This window comes from Zingiber officinale, chromosome 3A, assembly GCF_018446385.1.
Source record: "Zingiber officinale cultivar Zhangliang chromosome 3A, Zo_v1.1, whole genome shotgun sequence".
Classification (NCBI taxonomy): Eukaryota; Viridiplantae; Streptophyta; class Magnoliopsida; order Zingiberales; family Zingiberaceae; genus Zingiber; species Zingiber officinale.
In genome coordinates, this window is record NC_055990.1 from 99,375,234 (window position 1) to 99,388,484 (window position 13,251).

The following is a 13,251-nucleotide window of genomic DNA, read 5'->3' on the forward strand; positions in this document are numbered from 1 at the left end:
ATATAATTTAATTTTTAATGAATATTTAAATTTATAATTTATATTTATTAAGCTCGTTTAGGCTCGATAAAAGTTCGAATAAGCTCGTGAGCTATAAATATATTAGTTAAATAAAGCTCGAGCTCAAGCTCGGCTCGATTATAAACGAGCCAAACTCAAACATCCAAGAATTCGACTCGGCTCGGCTCGATTACACCCCTAGAGACTAGCACATAAAGAAGGTATTTATCTCGACTTTACCGAGATTCGAACCTCAGACCTCATGAACCACCTATATATTGATTAAAACCATTATTACAACTATTATTAAAGTGTGCTTGTTTTCACGAGGTTCACAATACATTTTCATGTATCAAAGCAAAGAAATAAATTAATTTCCTTCATGATCATATATTTTAATCTATAATTTTAAATGTCAAGCCGAACCAAAATATTCATCGTCGGGTCGGGCCCAAGTGACTCATCTAAACATATCATCAAGCCCACATGGCATGCTCAAACAAATAATTAAGCTCCTGTGACATGTCCGGACGTGTTACAACGCACCGACATCGAAGGCATGCTTGTGTCAGTTCATGCTTGTGTCAGTTCATGAACAGAACGATATGTTTCATTTATATCAGAGGAACCAGTTCCAGATTTTAATCTATGTTCTAATCTTTGTAGTACAATTCTAAGAACAAATACCATTGATGCTCAATTTTCGACTAATCGCCGACTCGAAAAGGATTTAGAAGCAATTTTTCTAGGAACTCAATTGAGGAGATGCATCACAGTCGCAATTTGCATATGATGATGAAGTTGTAGTTTCTCCCACTTTTATTCCTTCAAAAGAAGAATTTTGCATGAACAATCTGTTCAGAATCAAAACAACTTCACGACAAAGTTCTGATTTCTTATATCAAGTGCATAGTAGATCTTAATATGGATAACAGAGATCTATCCATTGAATTGGGATTCAAAGGTATCCACAGCCAGATCTAAAGAAACATCTCTATAACTAAGAAGAGAGTAAACAGCCCCTCAATGAAGATGGTGAGAAATTCCCAACCTGCAATCTGAAATGAACAATTTAAGTATGGTGTTGAATAATGCACGCAACTATTATACGTGTTTTTCTTAGCCAGCAAGGGAAATATAACTCGAAAGGTGAATTGGGTTAGACGCACAGCAAATCAAATCTCAAATCTGATACGGAGAAATCAAATGGTCGCTAACTCTAACTAGCATCCAACAGTAGTCAGTTAGAATCCATTTGGCACCTAGGAAATTTGCCACTATAATTCCACCAAATCTTGGGCGAGTAAATGCGAACTATAGGAGTATAATATGATGTATTGTGATTCACACACAAAACAATATAGTTTCTACATGTCTTGGAAATGAAAAGAGCTATATGATTCAATTTGATCTAATACAATTAGATACGATACTTATTGTATAGGACAATATACATAAAAAAGAAAACTAATTAAAATTTATTTTATAGGACGATCTAATATGGACTATTTATATTCTTGTCATGAATCAACATTCCCTTCATCTACACTCTGTTAGTTCTGTTGGTGCAACATCCCTTAGGTCAAGATTGACCTGGTTGACCAAGCTTGAGTCTTGGTTTGGGTTTCGATGTTTGACAATGCAAGGTTGATTGAAGAAAAGTCAAGTAGGTCAAGGATGACCGGATACTTGACTGGGAAGTCCTAGTGAGTGAAGCTAGGCAGGAGGAAAATCCTGGTGAGTGAAGCCAGGTGAAAGACCTAGTGAGTGAAGCTAGGCAATTGGGAAAGTCCTGGTGAGTGAAGCCAGACAAGAGAAATCCAAATGGGTCAAGGTTGACCAGACATTTGGTGAGAGTCCAAGTAGGTCAAAGGGATTGACCGGATACTTGGCACGAGAAAGAAAAGTCCAAGTAGGTCAGAGGGACTGACCGGATACTTGGAAAGAAGAGAAAAGTCCAAGTGGGTCAAAGGGATTGACCAGACACTTGGTGAGAGAGTCCTAGCTGGTCAAGGGTGACCGGATACTAGGTTTTATGTACCAACAAGTCATGGTTGACTAGATGTTGGTTTAGGGAGCTTTAGACTTGGTTTTGGACAAAAACCAAGGTTTGGATTGATCCGTGGATTGATCCAGCAGGTTTGGATTGATCCGTGGATTGATCCAGCAGGTTTGGATCGATTCGTGGATCGATCCAGAAGATCTGGATCGATCCGCCGATCGATCCGGTGAGTCCCCGCGAACAGAACCCCTCTGGATCGATCCGTGGATCGATCCAGAGGTCCCAATCGATCAGTGGATCGATTGGGACGCTGCTGCTTCGCGCGATAAGCGCTGGATCGATCCGTGGATCGATCCAGGCATTTTTCCAGAGCACAGAGGCGCTCTGGATCGATCCGTGGATCGATCCAAAGCCTCCCCGATCGATTGGGAGCAATCCAATCGATTGGGATTCGACCGTTGGCGTCGTTTATAGCTGTTGGCGTGCGATTCCTTCAGCAGACTTCACCGATTCATTCCAGATCTTCACCAGCTCCTCCACAACTCTTCTCAAGCTCGAGATCGCCAGTTCTTGAAGGATCTTGGAGGCTCTTCCAAGTCAAGAGGCGGATCAAAACAAGAAGAAGAAACTAGGGTTAGGGTTTGTGCACTCATTGTAAGCTTGTAAGCTTGTAAGCTTGTATTTCTTTACTACCCTTTCTTCTTCTTGTATTGAGTCTTGTAGGGCTTCTCCGCCCTTGGTAGTTACCATAAAGGAGAGTTTCATTAGTGGAGGGTGCGTGCGTTGTGTGGATCCTTGGATTAGTCATCTCCCTTGGAGGTGGATACCAAGTAAAATCCAAGTGTTAGCGTGTTTGTATTTGTTTCTTTGTATTTCCGCTGCGCATCCTTGAAGAAACAAGCAACGCCGAGCAACGAGCACGCGAAGAGGTATTCACCCCCCCCTCTAGCTACTTTTGGTCCTAACAAGTGGTATCAGAGCGAGGCCGCTCTTCACCGGAATCATCGCCGGAAGGGTCAAGCATAACAAGAAGAGCTAGAGGGTGAAGAAGTTGAAGCAAAATTGTCAAAGTCAAAGAAATTCAAAAGCTCAACTTCTACAATGGAATTCCGAGATGGGCTCGGATTCGACACGAGGGTGGCTCCACCATACACTTCCACGAGCTTCGATTCTTGGAAATCAAGAATCGAAAATTTTCTTATGATGGACATAGAGCAATGGTTTGCTCTTATGGAAGGCTTCAAGACTCCAACAAACTCAAAGGGCAAAGTTCTCAGGAGGAGCAAGTGGAGTCAAGAGCAAGTCCAAAGGTGCGAGGCCAATTACAAAGTGACCAAACTTTTGGTAAATTTATTGCCAAGCACCATCCTTTGCAAAATTGAAGAATTTGAAGATGCAAAGGAATTGTGGAGTAAATTGGCCAAGCTTCATGAAGAGATCCCCTCCACTGTACAAGAGCAAGAAGAATCCAGAGAGGGTGACTCTTTGGAGCAAGACCAAGAGGAGGACTCCAAGGTTGAGAGATGCTCAACCTCCGAAGAAGAAGTCCAAGAAGAAGCTTCATCTTCAAGGGAGTGCAATGAAGAGAACAAGGAGGGAGCATACTCCTTGTTCCATGTACAAGATGATGAAGCCTCCACCTCTAGGATTGAGGGGGAGTGTAGATCAATGAACCCGGAGCAAGAAGAGGCCTCCACATCCGGGTCAAGTGAAGAAGAAGAAGATGGTGCCACCTCCAAAATTCAAGAAATATCAAATGGAGGAGCAAGTGTCATCCCTACACAAGAAGGTATAAATGCCTCAATTAAAAATAAAAATCATATAATATGTTTTGAGTGTAGGGAAAGTGGGCACTACAAGAGCAAGTGTCCCAACTTGGCCAAGAAGAAAGGTCAAGTGACACAAAAGGGCAAAGAGAAGCCCAAGGAGATCACCCCCGGGACAAAGAAGAGCAAGGAGCACATTGTGTGCTTCTTGTGTCAACAAAAAGGGCATTACCGAAGTCAATGCCCCAAGGGGAAGAAGATGGTCAAGGCTCAAGGAGGCACTAGTCAAGGGGGAGCCTCCAAGGTAAAGAAGAAGGTAACATTTATTGAGCCTACCCCTTTACGTTATGGTAAAAAGCATGATAGTTCAAATTTTTATCATTTTAATGCAATTTACCATAAGAATAGAAAGCATGAGGGCATTAAGGAAAAACATGTGACCCTACATGCCAAGACTACCCAACCTAAGGTTAGGAAGGTAGATAGACATTTGGGCAAGAACACTAAGGATAATAGATACAAGCCCAAGAATAAAAATGCTCATGGATCAAATGAAAAATCAAATACTAAGGACTTAGTGAGGGAAAATCAAGTCTTGAGGTCAAGACTTGATAAATTAGAAAAGACCCTAAAAGATTGGAAAATATCCTAAAAGGGCAAAATGAGCAGAACCTAGGTTTAGGGGTACAACAGCCATCCAATGACCATAGAGGTTTGGGATACAAACCCAAAGCTAAAAAGGATGTGCCTAGTTATCATAGGGTTCCATATAGTTATGGAACAAACCCTAAGTCTAGAGGTCAAGTCAAGGATACAAGGGAAGATATCCCTAGAAGTATCTTTGCAACCAAAGTGACTAAGACTTCTAAAAAGTCTAAAAAAGTCACCAACAAGGACACAAGGAGGCTATCCCTAGAGTTGACCTAGAAAAGGTGACCAAGGCTTAAGAAGCCAAACAAGGTCACTAGGAAGGTATCTAGGGAAGTTATCCCTAGTGAATACCTAGAGCATCCAAGGAGCACCAATAGGTGTTGGGTTCCTAGGAGCATTTTCTCTACCCCATAAATGGGTTAGAGAGTGTCAACTCTAAGTGAAAGGGTAGTTAACCCAATCATGAAGAAATTGACACTCGAGGAGCATTTTCAAGGTTTTTGTTAACCTTTGAAAATGAAATTGAATTATTATTTACTCCTTGAAAGAGTAAAATGTGCCTAATGGTGAAAAATTGATTTTATCTTAAAATGACATAAATTGGGAAAACCTAGAGAAATACCAAGTTGGGATTTTGGTATTCTCTTAGAAATTTAAGGCAATCCGGGCCTTGATTTATGTGATTATTCTTGAGGAAAAATGGAATATGCCAACATTTGAGGATATGCTTAATTTTTAAGTGGCATAAACAAATCAAGAGAAATAGAAATGTCAATTTAGGTTTTGGCATTTCTTTGAAGCATTTAGGGCAATCTAGGTTTAACGTTTTAAGTTAAAACAAGTGGGATTAGCTAAGTGGGTAAGGATACTTAGAAAGGTAATTTAGGTATATTTTATTTATGCTGAATCTTGCCATGATTGTTTGCCCATTATATGTCATGACATCATGTTTATTTTTGCACTCATACCTTATTATGAAAATACAAAAATACCATGTCATGTCATACATACATCATGTAATTATAGGAATCTTTCTTTTGAAAGTTATTTCATTTTGATGTATGCCATAGCATAATCATGCATTAAGTTTAATTCCTTGTAATTAAGGACAAATGACATTTAACAACACTTATTAACAAGCGACATCCTGGGTGGATGTCTAATATCTCTAAAATGCCTAGATAGATATGCATGATCCCTAGAATAGGGCAAAACCAAATTTTACATCTCACAAAGAGCTATAAGATGACTTATATGTGTTTTGTCCACAATAGATACAAGTGAGATGTTAGGATGATGAACAAAACTCAACATGTTGATTTAGTGCATTCTTTTGAGTTTTAGGTTCATCAAAACACATAGTTATGTGTTTTCCCATCATTGGGAAAGCTAATGTACAAGTCATGTGCATTAAGCCCAAGGAATGTGATGGGATATTGGTTTTGAAAATTATTTTAAAAGACTTTTGGAAAACCTTGGTGAAGGCTATCTTTTGATAGTAATCATCATTGAATAGTTAGACACAAACTTGAAGAAAACGATAAAGTTTTAGCAAGTTTTCAAGCTTGTGTCAATCTTTGAAGATATGATATATTTTCATAGAAAACTATTTTTCCATGATAAAGTATGCCCTAAATAATGTTTACACGAAATTTCATGATTTTTGGATTTTTGTAGAATTTTCTAGGGGTTTCTGAAGTTGGCTGAATTTGAAATTCAGCAACTATCAAAGCTCCGATCGATCCATAGATCGATTGGAGTGTCTGAATCGATCAGTGGATCGATTCAGAAGGCAATTCTAGCGAGCAGAAGCTCTCTGGATCGATCAGCCGATCGATCCAAGAATACTGAATCGATCGGTGGATCGATTAAGCAAGGTTCAATCGATTGGAACCTAACTCCAATCGATCGAAGATGCTGATTTTGACTGGGAAAGTTTATTTTCAGCATATTGAACCTATTTTAGTCTAGGTAACCATTCCTAACCCCTAAAAATACATTTGTATACATTAAAAGGGTGTTTTCGTGTGAAAAACAAGGATGGATTGGTTAAGGAAGGCTAAGTTGAAGTTTAGGTTGAGGTTTGTTTCAAATTTTGAATATTTGAACCTCAAAACTTCTAAAATTGGGTTTCCTAAAGTTTTGGGGATTCCAAGTCATTGTTGGTGCAATGACAGAAGTTACCACCATGTCTTTAGGGGGAGGGACTCTTTAAAGACATGAAAATTATTTTTCATGAACCTAGGAAGGTGGTCAACCTTCCGTTAAGAACATGCTCAAGGTTGAGCGTTTGAACTTTAATGGGGAGTGGATATCCTCATTGTTCAAGTGGCTTCAAGTGGATAATGCTCAAGGATGGGCATTTGCCTACATTGGGGGAGAATGTAGGGTTAAGGTTAATGAAGGGTATGGGACCTTCATTATCGTGTTGGTCACAACGAGTGAAGTTGTGAACAACGATGAGCAACTCTTCAGGGGGAGAGTTTTCAACAATGGGGCATTTGTTGAAGAGTGCCCAAAATTGAGGCACGGGTTGATGTGTGCTCAAAGATGGGTTGATGTGTGTCAATAGAGGGAGAATGAAAAGGAGTAAGTTAGGCTTTCATTACCTAGAGGGAGTTTGCCCTCTTAGGGGGAGAATGAAGGGCTTAACTTATGTGTTAATTACATAGTGGCATGAAGAAGGTTTAGGCTATGGGATTAGCCTAACTTACATGTGGTATTGTAAGTGATAGTGTTGGTATTGTCAAACATCAAAAAGGGGGAGATTGTTGGTGCAACATCCCTTAGGTCAAGGTTGACCTGGTTGACCAAGCTTGAGTCTTGGTTTGGGTTTCGATGTTTGACAATGCAAGGTTGATTGAAGAAGAGTCAAGTAGGTCAAGGATGACCGGATACTTGACTGGGAAGTCCTAGTGAGTGAAGCTAGGCAGGAGGAAAATCCTGGTGAGTGAAGCCAGGTGAAAGACCTAGTGAGTGAAGCTAGGCAATTGGGAAAGTCCTGGTGAGTGAAGCCAGGTGAAAGATCTAGTGAGTGAAGCTAGGCAATTGGGAAAGTCCTGGTGAGTGAAGCCAGGCAAGAGAAATCCAAATGGGTCAAGGTTGACCAGACATTTGGTGAGAGTCCAAGTAGGTCAAAGGGATTGACCGGATACTTGGCACGAGAAAGAAAAGTCCAAGGGAGGGACCGGATACTTGGCAAGAAGAGAAAAGTCCAAGTGGGTCAAAGGGATTGACCAGACACTTGGTGAGAGAGTCCTAGCTGGTCAAGGGTGACCGGATACTAGGTTTTATGTACCAACAAGTCATGGTTGACTAGATGTTGGTTTAGGAGGCTTTAGACTTGGTTTTGGACAAAAACCAAGGTTTGGATTGATCCATGGATTGATCCAGCAGGTTTGGATTGATCCGTGGATCGATCCAGCAGATCTGGATCGATCCGTGGATCGATCCGGAAGATCTGGATCGATCCGCCGATCGATCCGGTGAGTCCCCGCGAACAGAACCCCTCTGGATCGATCCGTGGATCGATCCAGAGGCCCCAATCGATCAGTGGATCGATTGGGACGCTGCTGCTTCGCGCGATAAGCGCTGGATCGATCCGTGGATCGATCCAGGCATTTTTCCAGAGCACAGAGGCGCTCTGGATCGATCCGTGGATCGATCCAAAGCCTCCCCGATCGATTGGGAGCAATCCAATCGATTGGGATTCGACCGTTGGCGTCGTTTATAGCTATTGGCGTGCGATTCCTTCAGCAGACTTCACCGATTCATTCCAGATCTTCACCAGCTCCTCCACAACTCTTCTCAAGCTCGAGATCGCCAGTTCTTGAAGGATCTTGGAGGCTCTTCCAAGTCAAGATGCGGATCAAAGCAAGAAGAAGAAACTAGGGTTAGGGTTTGTGCACTCATTGTAAGCTTGTAAGCTTGTATTTCTTTACTACCCTTTCTTCTTCTTGTATTGAGTCTTGTAGGGCTTCTCCGCCCTTGGTAGTTACCATAAAGGAGAGTTTCATTAGTGGAGGGTGCGTGCGTTGTGTGGATCCTTGGATTAGTCATCTCCCTTGGAGGTGGATACCAAGTAAAATCCAAGTGTTAGCGTGTTTGTATTTGTTTCTTTGTATTTCCGCTGCGCATCCTTGAAGAAACAAGCAACGCCGAGCAACGAGCACGCGAAGAGCTATTCACCCCCCCCCTCCCCCTCTAGTTACTTTTGGTCCTAACAAGTTCCTCCTGCAGGCTTAATCGTGTAGTTTTCATATTTGAACACAAGTTTAAATTAAATGGTTAAGATTCATCAATGCTATTTGACAACACTTGTATCCTTAGCGAGTTGTTACTAGCATTGTCATTGAACTAATCTAAAGCTTGACTGAAGCATTTAAAGAACAAGCATAAAGCGACTTGGAACTTTCATCTCGGTGAAGCCAACCCAAACTATTTTTTTTTGGGGATAGAATAAGCATTTAGGTAAAAAAAAGTTATCTAGAGAGAGTAATCATGAAGCCCTGTTTCAAGATCTACCTATGTTCAGTGTAGGAAGCCCTAAAGAGTTGTTTGGGGCTCGAACAAATACAATGCTAAGTTAGAAGGTGTCCTAGAATTATATAGGAATCTGAGGGGTGTCTAAATGGATCTTTTAGATTTTTGGGCGACCTACGGTTTTAAGTTGGTCAACTTAACTAAGACAAACCCAATATCCATGTACCCAATTGTTGTTATAAAGTAGAATTCAATTTATATCGGTACTCTAAAACAATTCACAATATGAATCTCAAGTAGCGGATCAAATCCAGTTTAAAAGAAGGGAAATGACTAAATGTACCTGCAGTAAGGAATAGTAGTCCCACAATTCTTCGTCAAGCCGTTGCAGCAGCCTTTTTCTTCTCCTCAAGATTCTGTAGTTCTATCAACCTTTCAGCCCAATCTTTCTCCCTGGCCACTGCAGCCATTTTCCTTTGAATCCTCTCGATATCCCTCTTTTTCCTAAATGCAGCATATTGAGCTTTGCGCTTCTTCTTTTCAGACTATAAGGTGAAAAACAGTATCCACAAGTGAGAAATAATACAAGTTTGGGCCTTATCATTGTTGCAAACAAATCATAAAATCCATAGCAAACTGGAGAAAATGAATTTAAGTTAACTAGTGAAATCATACTTAACCAGAGGAATGCAGAAAGCTTGTAGACACTGGGTAACAAATAAATTACATATCGGGTTACTTTGTCCATCTAACTGGATAAACTAAGATATAGCAAAAGAAACAAAAGAGCACAAGTGTGGCCCTTCATGGATTGAATTTTCTTCAGATGAACATGGATTGAAATCACATTTTAATCCCTTCAAACTCCATAGCCAAACTACTCAGAAAGGAAAGAAAAAAAAAAAGAAGCATAGAATAAAAGTGAAATTTGTAAGCTAAAATCACAAGTGTAATGGCGATACCAATATAAACGCCTTCCGTTGCCTGATGCGCTTCTTCCTGTTCCTTCCCTGCACACTGCCTTCATTTGGTCTACTTCTGGGAATTGGTTCTCCAGGCACATATTGTACCCAAGCATAAGGGCCTGAACATTTTGTCGACATATCATAGATCCAAAGAGTAGAAAGAGACTAATATACTGAAATGCTTGTGGGATGTAGTATAAAGAAAGCAACATTTTAAATGAAATTAAGGACCTCGCAAAATGATCACTTGCAATCAGCTAGGACTAGAAGTTATTAAAGGACATTTTATGTTACAATAATTTCAAGGCATAAAAACACACAAGACAGATAAGTTCACACAGAACACATGGCTGGGATGTAAAAAGTGGGGGAAGAAGCTTTAACATTACAAAACTTTATGTGAGCTTTATGCTCATTGAGGAACTTTGGTCAATCATCTAGAATCATAACAGAACCATCACTATCCCTGTAAAAAATTAAACACTGCCAAAGTTGATAGAAGCCAGGACAAAACAAGGTTGAGTATTGCATCAGGTCTAGACAACCCATGTTAAAAAAATACATAAAACTCTAAGAGCAACATAAGCACAATGAAGGGATACAACCCATACATATCCGATGACGGCCTGCATAAATCCAATGGAAGACTTCTGTAGAAAGACTTGCACCTTATTCATCGTTAATTAGGCAACCATATCATTTCCACTACAGAGAATAATAGAGACCTACAGACACCTAGTTGAATATAAAAAATTAGAATGAATTAGAAGATAACACCTTCAGATAACTTTATCATTGATATTCTAAGACGATTTTTGGATGTTAGGAAGCAGACATACCAACTCTTGTAATGACATAATCCAAAGCGACTATTATGTTGTATAGTTTATGTGTAGATCAGCCAAAAACATAAAATATAGTTCCTTCTTTCAGTACCACATGGACAAACTACTATGAAACGAGAAACAACAACACACTGCAATGCCCATACCAAAAGAAGATTAGTAGAAACAATATCATATGGTTTCCAATCCACCATCAATAGTAAAACTTATCTTCTCATTATAATTTAGTTTAATAACAAAAGAAGTCATAATAATGTGGGAAATTTCTAGTATCCAGGCTAAAGTACATAATGTATCTTTTGTTTACTGTTAAATCTTTCTATCAACTTATTTCAAGTTCAATGCCCTGAATTATGATTTACAATGAACACCTTGTTTCAATGTCTTATATATCTATTTTACAAGGACAGAGCAATTGCTGCTAAAAAGCAGAAATCCAGAAATATCCAAGTCAAACTATGACAAGATCTCTCTCAAAATTATAATCAAAATGAGAAAAGTCGAACATTGAACTGTTAAACAGACAGTGGGTATCATCTTACATTGAATACTGTCAAAGTCAACAGGTAAAATCAAACAAAATAACAAAAGCAGAACCCACTTAGTGTTAAGGGCCCAAAATGCGATCCAGCTTGAAAGAAAATATTAGGCAAGAATAATTATCAAGTAAATATTTTGAATTATCATTTAAATAGAGCTATAAGGATCTAATTACTTGGATGAAATATCTGAGAGAGAGGAGGGACAGAGGGAAAAGATCAAGGAATTATATATATAGCTCTACCATCTATGTAAATCTTTTTGTTCCTTTCCTTAGTATCTTCCATCCAAGTAGTCAGAGCCTAAGACTATTATGCATATGAAAGAATATCCTAATTAGAAATCGTAATTCTATGATAGCATTAAAAATTCGAAGTATCAAAGCACACTAGCCTCAGGAACACAGTAACACAAAACTTGATCAAAAATGTGATTCAGAACTGATGACATATGTCATACGCATAAGCTTAGAATGCACGATTGAAAAGAAGTGGAAGCAGCATAGTAACTTGGGCACGAGAATGAATCGCTGGCATACCTCGAGGTCTAAGGCTTGCCCTTTTCTTTCGAGGCTTCGTCCCTGGCCTCCTCTTTGGAAATCTTGTTTCAGTCATGTTGCCAAAAGGTGTAGACCCACCCGTCGAAGTTGAAAAAAACTCCTTTTGGAAGTTCGATCTCTGTTGGTTCCCGATGAAAAAACTCGGAGCAAGTGCGCTGGTGGAAGTAATTGGAAAAGAAGAAAAACAAGAACCTTTACCGCGCGACAACAGCGGAAGCGAGCAGAGACATCGAGCAGAGACCAGGCGAAGGGTGTTCCTTAAAGCACCGCCGATAGCCATCTGGATGTTCGCACTGAGATGGATCAGTAAAAGGACTAGCAGCAAATCCAAAAAAATTATGATTTGAAAAACAATGATAACAAAATAAGATCGGATGATTATTTTGACCACTACTCAACATCCATTTCGAGTGAAGAATTGAATCTATAGATCAAATAGGAATCCTTCAATACCACTTACCAATGCACGAAAGGAAGTCCTTGATCACAATTTTGAAGAAGAAGTTTATCAATGAGAGCCGGAAAAAAAGCAAGAACGGCGCAGTCGCCCACCAGTTCGCGGCGGCAAGAGCGAAACCCCAAGTAGCCCTAAGAAAGTCCGTTGCGCACTACAAAGACCAGTTTTATACGAGAACCCCTGGAAACTCATATATTTACACTTAAAAATATAAATAATTGTGCAATTTATTAAAGAGGGCATTCAACTTTTTAAAATATCAAAAAACACAACTAACGTTTGTTTTTATCAAAAACACACCTATAATATTTTGTTCTTACAAACTTATTATCATTTATTGTTGTTAAATGTAAACTCACGATTTCAATAATCCCATAGATTTTATGAAGTGAAAGTGGGTGGTGCGTTGATTTATACAATTATATATTTAACTTTTAAAATTTTTAAGATATATTTATTTTTTTTAACATTTACGCCGATCGCTAGCAAAAATTTAATTAAATTGAATAAACTGATTAAACTTATTGAATTTAAAAATCTGATTTGGTTTATTCAAAAATTTAATTTTTTTTTTCAAAAAATTGATTAATTCGGTTTAGGTTCCATTTTGAATTTTTTATTCGATTAAATTAAATTGAATGAATAGATCGAATTTTTGAATCAAATCATTTTTTATATCATAAATTTTAGACTGAACTAAATTTTTATTAAGCCAAATTAAATTTTTAGAAAAAATCGATTTATTCGATTTGTTCGATTTTATTAAAAATTTGATTTAATTTTTATCAAAAATTGATTCGGTTCGATTTATTTTTTTAAAAAATAATTCGAATTAACTCAATTCGATTTGATTCAATTTTAATCGAATACACACCCTTAACTTAATTATATTGAAAGAATAGCAAAGAACTCACTTGAATATTACATAAATTCTAAAATCATGTTGATTTGTGAGCCCATATATTGCTGTAATTTGAAATTCAA

General features: G+C 38.7%; 1 protein-coding gene across 5 annotated transcripts; it reads right to left on the bottom strand.

Annotated features, from left to right (window-relative positions):
* Positions 1-790: 790 nt before the first annotated feature.
* LOC122052158 lies at positions 791-12,431 on the bottom strand. Of its 5 annotated transcripts, XM_042613557.1 has the most exons (6): positions 12,271-12,405; positions 12,009-12,090; positions 11,790-11,928; positions 9,864-9,985; positions 9,245-9,446; positions 791-1,058 (listed from the first exon to the last, which is right to left on the bottom strand). In XM_042613557.1, the coding sequence occupies exons 3-5, from the start codon at positions 11,863-11,865 to the stop codon at positions 9,279-9,281; spliced, it is 366 nt and encodes a 121-aa protein (XP_042469491.1). In that variant the 5' UTR covers positions 11,866-11,928; positions 12,009-12,090; positions 12,271-12,405; the 3' UTR covers positions 791-1,058; positions 9,245-9,278. The 5 variants fall into 5 exon arrangements, with proteins under 5 accessions (XP_042469491.1, XP_042469489.1, XP_042469488.1 ...); XM_042613555.1 differs by having other exon boundaries at positions 791-1,051; positions 11,790-12,090; positions 12,271-12,431; XM_042613554.1 differs by having other exon boundaries at positions 11,790-12,090; positions 12,271-12,431.
* Positions 12,432-13,251: the final 820 nt, after the last annotated feature.

What these genes read in the sequence shown, in the direction of transcription:
- LOC122052158 (XM_042613555.1), bottom strand. Translation starts at nt 12,090, where the DNA reads ATGGCTATCGGCGGTGCTTTAAGGAACACCCTTCGCCTGGTCTCTGCT. An exon ending in GGCAAGCCTTAGACCTCGAG is followed by an intron (nt 9,986 to 11,789) that starts GTATGCCAGCGA and finishes CAAAATGTTCAG; the next exon opens with GCCCTTATGCTTGGGTACAA. An exon ending in AACGGAAGGCGTTTATATTG is followed by an intron (nt 9,447 to 9,863) that starts GTATCGCCATTA and finishes TTCACCTTATAG; the next exon opens with TCTGAAAAGAAGAAGCGCAA.